The sequence below is a fragment of the Marmota marmota genome, unplaced genomic scaffold, assembly GCF_001458135.2.
Source record: "Marmota marmota marmota unplaced genomic scaffold, marMar, whole genome shotgun sequence".
Lineage (NCBI taxonomy): Eukaryota > Metazoa > Chordata > Mammalia > Rodentia > Sciuridae > Marmota > Marmota marmota.
Window position 1 is genome coordinate 48,992,284 of NW_025999990.1, and position 7,201 is coordinate 48,999,484.

General features: G+C 32.3%; 1 protein-coding gene across 3 annotated transcripts in view; it reads right to left on the bottom strand.

The window, feature by feature from the left end:
* L3mbtl4 (L3MBTL histone methyl-lysine binding protein 4) overlaps window positions 1-7,201 on the bottom strand; it is a 326,421-nt gene that overhangs the window by 235,339 nt on the left and 83,881 nt on the right. For all 3 annotated transcript variants that reach the window (XM_048806537.1, XM_048806538.1, XM_015482542.2), the window contains 2 exons: window positions 5,245-5,330; window positions 1,461-1,571 (listed from right to left, as the gene is read on the bottom strand). In XM_048806537.1, the coding sequence (XP_048662494.1) occupies window positions 1,461-1,571; window positions 5,245-5,330 (197 nt within the window). The remainder of the gene's footprint in view (window positions 1-1,460; window positions 1,572-5,244; window positions 5,331-7,201) is intronic.

The window sequence follows — 7,201 nt, forward strand, 5'->3', positions numbered from 1 at the left end:
AGATGGTATATAAGGATGATAAGACATTCACTTTTGGAGCTAAAGTTTCTTCAAATGATATTTTAAGGTAACATATTAATCCAATTTGTTCACATACTAAACTGATGACAAATTATCCATTGGATTCTACAGCGTGTATCTTATGAATAATAAGAAAATTTTCAGTCAATTACACATCAAGGTAAAATTTAATGTGCTGTTAAAATTGAGCTTTATCTAGAAAGGCAATAATGTTTAAATGAAAGCTAATGACAAAATGTGATTGAATTTACAAGGCAATTATCATATCCAAATTTATTTCCAAAGTATTTACCATAAAAGTAAACAATAAAAAACACAAATTATTAAGATCATAAGCAATATGATTAACATTAAATTTAAAATATTAATAATAAGGTAGTATGGAAGAAAATATATCTATAATTCCTGAATATAATTATTATTTTCACTTGTTAGAAGAATAAAGGACATTGCCCATTTGTGCTATTGATAGGCATGTACCTCTAAACCTTGGCCAAAATGTGTGTACTGATTATATAGTATAAAATGAATTAATATTGTTTTCAAATTAGGATATAATAAATAAAATTTCTTTTATATCAAAATGTACATCAAACAAATACATATTTTAATATAATACATATTAAAATTAGTTGACTTCAATCTTTTTGTCATTATGAAAATAAACTGTGTACAGGTAGAAAATTGTTTTTGAACTGTCATATGCTGTTCATATGATTTAATTCATAAAGATTTAATGAATTCCACAGATGCTTTCAGTTCTCTGTATAAAAAAGATGAAAAGATTTCATTTTATGAAAATTTCATTTTGAAAATATGTATATTTAAAATGTCATCAATATGGACAGTATAGAAATCTATTAATCAAATCTTTAATTCAAAAATATAACTTCTTCTTTTAGCTAGGATGATTAAAGTGTTTTAAAATTGTATTTAATTTCACAAAGAAAAGCAGAAAAGAAAGATAATTATTTCAAGGTGTTTCATAACAATTTCAAGAAAAATCAAGTAATGCCAACAAAATGATTTCAAAAAAAAAGAACACCTGACAGTGAAAATCTAAACAGCAAATCCAAACAGAAATGTACTAGAATTCCTTTCCAAGTCAGTGAAGTCTTATCTATAGATTTCCCACTTTACATATAGAAAAGCTAGACATTTTTCCACTCAAAGACATGTGAATGGATAGGAAGCTATACACAGGTTTATTTTCCTCCTGCACTAAAAATCAGAGCCTCTGCAGGTATCCTCCTGCAGGTTACACTGCCTCCTGTGTTAGTCCCAGTCACATCCTGGCCACAGTCAATCTTCCATATCAGATCCAGAAGGTTTTTCTCCCCAGAAAACTATCATGCAGGAGAATTAAAAACTGAGGAAGGGGAAAACAGAAAGCACATGAAAAAAAGGACCAAAATAACATAATAATTTAAAATGTGCACCTTTACTCTTTGGTCATCAACTTCTATAATTGTTGCAACACGAATTAACCGGGGGTTTCGTTTATCCACAACTTCTAGTTTCATATTTGGCAAAAAACCATGAGGCAACCTCTGAAAAAAATACAAGTGTAACAAGTTGTGGAAAATTCAGCAATTCAGATTTTCTATTAATTTTCTATTAATTTTGAATACAATACTTCAGTTTTAACAAGCATATTTTTAATACAACTGGCATTTAGTTTACAGAACACATAGGATTTTATGCATATTTTTTAACCAGAGTCACAAAGCCTGTGAGAGAATTTTGGGCCACTTTAAAGATAGCTAAAAGACAAAGACAGAATAAATTATAAATTCATTAATTTTCACAACAAAGTTCAAAATGATTTTTTTAAATTAGTGCATTATAATTACACATAATATTGGGGTTCATTCTGATGTAATTATGCAAACATGGAATATAATTCTCACCAATTTAGTTCCCAGTACTCTTCTAACCCTCTCCTCCTCACATTCCCTGTTCCCTTTCCTCTATTCTACTGGTCTTCTTTCTATTTATTTGTAATATTTTTTAAATTAGTGCTTTATAGATATACATGAGGTGAAATTCACTGTAGTATTTTCACATATGTACATAGGATCATTTGGTCAATATCATTGCGCTGTTTCTCCCATTTCCTATCCCTCCTCCCTTTCCTCAAGCCCCTTCTAGATACTCTACTGATCTCTCCTCAGTTTTCATGTGATTCACAACTCTCCACCACCGGGTTTTTTTTCCCCCTCTTATTTTGGTCTAACATCTGCATAGGAAAGAAAAATTTGACTCTTGACCCTCTGAGTCTGGCTTATTTCACTTAGCATGATGTTCTCCTGGTCCATACATCTACCAACAAATGCCATAATTTCATTCTTCTTAATGGCTGAGTAAAACTCCATATGTATATATACCACACTTATTTTTTCATCTAGTGACAGGCACCTGAGCTGGTTCCATAACTTGGCTATTGTAAACTGTGCTGCTATAAACACTGATGTACCTGTATCACTATAGTGACTTTAGTTCCTTTGGATAAAACTGAGGTGTGGGATAGCTGGGTCATATAGTGGTTCCATTCTTAGACTTTGAAGGAATCTCCATATTGCTTTCCAAAGTGGTTATACTAATTTGCAGTTCCACCAAAAATGGATGAGTTTCTTCCGCACATCCTCACTACCATTTATTATTTGTATTTTTGATAAATGATGCAATTCTGACTGGACTGGTATGAAATCTCAATATAGTTTTGATCTGCATTTCCCTGATTGCTAAGGATGTTGAACATTTCTTTCACATAATTTGTGGTCATTTGTATTTCTTCTTTCTGAATTGTCTGTTGAGTTATGTTTTCCCATTATTGGGGATCTTTTTTTAAATTTTTTAAACTGATTTTTTAAAAATAAATGACAGTATAATGCATTACAATTTTTATTACACATATACAACACAATTTTTCTTATCTCTGGTTGTACATAAAGTATATTCACACCAACTCATGTCTTCATACATGTACTTTGGATAATAATGATCATCACATTCCACCATCATTTCTAACGCCATGCCCCCTCCCTTCCCCTCCTACCCCTCTGCCCTATCTAGAGTTCGTCTAATCCTCCCATGCTCCTCCTCCCTATCCCACTATGAATCAGCCTCCTTATATCAGAGAAAACATTCGGCATTTATTTTTGGGGGGGATTGGCTCACTTCATTTAGCATTATCTTCTTATTTCCGCTTACATATCAGCTTATTTTCATCTTCTTTTCCGAAATTAGCCTTACACATAGATATTGCTGACTATTCTCCCTACCAAGTTTGGGACTATATGGCTAGAAGGTAAAATTATTTAATAAGCAATACAAAAAAACCATGATTCTTCATAAATCTAAATTTTAAAATATGCTTAGTTAAAAGCATATTTAATTTCAACTGTTAAATCTTTTAAATATACCATGATATAATTTTAAGCCATATCTATGCTTTTTGTCACTTCATATCATAACACTACAGAGTTGAACTTAGTTGAAGTTTCTTTCAAGTCTTTAAAATGCTAGAAACCAAGAGTTCATGGTGACAGACACACAGGCAATAAAGAAAACAGAAGGGGAAAGGTACTGGGACATGCCAAATCATTCAAACTAAGGAATTTCAACAATCAAAATCAGAGTCACACTGGGCACAGTGGCACATGCTTGTAATCTCAGCAGCTCTGGAAGCTGAGGCAAGAGGATTGCAAGTTCACGGCCAGACCCTGCAACTTTGTAAGGCTGTAAGCAATTTAGTGAAACCCTGTCTCACAATTAAAAAAAAAAAATTAAAAGGGCTCAGTATGTGCCTCAGTGGTCAAGCACACCTAGGTTAAATCCCCTCCCCGTCCCTGCAACAGAAATCAAAGTCACAAAACAAATCTGACAGTTTTGAGACATTAGTAGAAAGTTTTTCTTTGAATGCTATTACACATAAAAGTGTTCAATTGATTTTATTGGAAATGAAAGTGTACTGAACTCCTCAAATCTAGAATTGGCAATAAGAAAAAAAAACTTCTACTGATACATGATTAATAAATAGTTAAATTTTTCTCCAGTATCTGGTATGTTTTCAGCTTTTTCAGAAGCATATTTTCTTCCTAGAATGCATTATTACATCAATTAAATGGAATATACTGAGTATTATCAGGTCTCTGAAATTTGTTCTTGCCAAGGTCACTGTTCTGAACAAAGGTAATTAATTGTTTAGTATTACAGATGCCAAAGAGACATTCTTGAGCAGAATCCACAACAACCTTGTGAAAGACAGAGTCTGAAATTCGTCTTTTTAGTGAATTTTTTCCTTGTTTTCTTATACTTCTCCTGTTCAAGAAGTAAAACAAAGATTTGAAAGAAGACAAGACAGAAACTACCAGTACTTAGGTATTTTTGCTCTTTGAAATTCTGCAATTCATAAAACCTCTGTAGGACTTTAGCTATGGTTTCCCTAATCTTATTATACTTCACCATCAAATCTAGACTATTACGACCAATTTTTTTAGATGAAAAAGCATTTTTGTTTTAACGCCTTTTAATACCTAGAAAACTCTAGGAAATGAAATTACATGAATAAACCCTACACATAAAATTCTGATTTAAGACAAGTTGAGGAGCCTGAAGCCCACAATTAGAATCAGAAAGGAACAATTTGAAAATCACTGATTTGGAACATAAATATTTCTGATTATACTATTTCTATCTATGTGTTTTCTTTTAAAAATTTATCTATACTTAGTTCAACCCTGGAAAAGTACCTTAAAATAAGTTTGAACTGTAAAAATCAGTATTCTAAAAAAATGCTAAAAGGAATGTTCCTCTCAAAAGTGGATGAAACTATGCACAAAGATGATGGTTCACCTACTTGATTATGGCCATTGCTATTCAAACAGTCCCTGAGAAAGGGACATGCAAGCTCATGGCACTGGGAGCTTCCACACCTCCACCCCTGCTGAGGTGCTGTCAGCAGTGCCACTGATGTGCTGCACTGTGCTTTTTCCAAAAAGAAAATCATCACCTGCATTGGTATATAGGAATGATAGCAAATGACCCTGCTTGTTTACTTACTTTGTATTCTTAACTTTAAGAAAAGCAAAAAAAATTGGTTATTAAAAACACAACTTGAATTTATAAAGAAAAATCTAGAATAATTTTAAAATCCTACACAAAGGAGGACTCAACAGGATTTTGTTTAAAGGTAAGAGTATATACCTATATAGAACTTACCATTTTAAAAACTTTGGCAGGAACTGCATTAGTTTGGGTAGTCTGCAGATATTCTGGCCAGGAAAAATTTTCTGGGTCAGGATATCCTAAAAACATAAATAAATAAATAAACAAACAAACATACAAAGATTACTCACAGATTCCCATTTTCTATAAAACATTTGGTAATGATAACACTGTTATCTGAAGGCCCATTATTTAACAAGCCCCATGCTAAGAACCTCATTTAAGTCTTATGCTCCCCTCTGAGAGAGCCAAAGCATTAATGCATGCAAGCAATCATTCACTGGTTCATTCACTCACTCCACAAGATCAATTGGTTTGGCCAATGTCAAACGGTTAGGCAAGCACTTGGTAGAAGCAGGTTACACCCAGGACTCTGGCTCCTGGATCCAACAAAAGGTTCCTAAGAAGTTTGAAAATTCAAGCCACCTGAACTCAAACCATTCAGTTGGAAAAACTAATAATCTTTCCTTTCTGTCTATGCTGCACTGTTACCTTTGTCCTTTCAAGGAGTAAGTACTTATACTTATTCATCAGCTCTGATTTCCTTTTTCTATTCTAATTATTTTTTTTTTGCTGCTTTTACTCTTATCACTACATTCCTCCTGCTTTCCTTAGGATTGTTTTATTCTCTTTTAATCAAACTGAATTATAATCAACTTATTTTCATGTTTTTCATATAATAAAATAGTTTAAGACTATGAGCTTGTCATTGTTTCCACTCAATAGCACCAAACATCTGGGCATACATCTATGCATAATGCATTTGTTTTTCTCTCTTTTACTTTATAAAAAGATTATATTCTGTCTTTGTAGTATTAATTGAATCACTGGTCGAATAGTTATTTAAGAGGTATTCCACATGGTTAATTGTTGCAGTGGTTTAAAATTAATAATATCGAATTTATTACACAAGATGTACACAATTCCTGCTCTGGGAATGTGAGGATTTTTTCTTGGTGTAACACTAGATCAACAAAAATTTATCTTGTATGTATGTGTATGTGTGTCCATCTTAAGGTTTAGTATCAACATGCATAATTATGACTTAGTTACATTATGAAAAATGCTTTTTATTTTTTTTTTCTAAGGATTTCTTTTTATATTCATGTATTTGTGTATGAAATTAGATGATTGTCTAAATTATGTGTTTTTTAAATACATGTTATTATTAGAATTTAATTAGGTCATTAAAAAATTACACAGTCTTTCAAATTTCACACAAGTTAACAGGTCACATTTTTTTTATGTAAGTAGTATATTGTTTGTATTTTCCTTCATCAAAAATATAAAACCTTAAGTTAACTCCTTTTTGTAGCCGACAGTGCTATGGTTTGGCCATTTGGGGCCTAGTTTGGAGTTTTATTCATTGCTATGTCTACTGTTAGCTGGTAAATTATCTGAGGACAGGATTTTGAAGATAACTTTAATTTAGATTGTTTGCCTGGGCTTCACGTGTTCTCATCCTTCCATAGGGTAGCTTGCCCAGGCTTCTCTAAGAGAGAAGGTGAGAATTAAAGCATAGGAAGACTTGACACTGAAACTTGGAACTGATACAACATTAAGTTTCTTGAATTTTGTGGTTTAAACCTTGTCACCAGAGCAGGTTATTTCCAGTTCAAGAAATATTATTTGACAGTCAGACATACAACAGAATCCAAGGTTTGTCAAAAGGATATTATAAATAAAGAACTTTCTTGCTAAGATCAAAAAACATGTCCCTATTTCTTTTATTCTTCCTAATTTTCTTTTTTTTTTAATTTTTTATTGTTGGTTGTTCAAAACATTACAAATTTCTTGACATATCATATTCCACACTTTGATTCAAGTGGGTTATGAACTCCCACCTTCACCCCATACACAGATTGCAGAATCACATCAGTTACACATCCATTGATTTACATATTGCCATACTAGTGTCTGTTGTGCTCCGCTGCCTTTCCCATCCTCCACC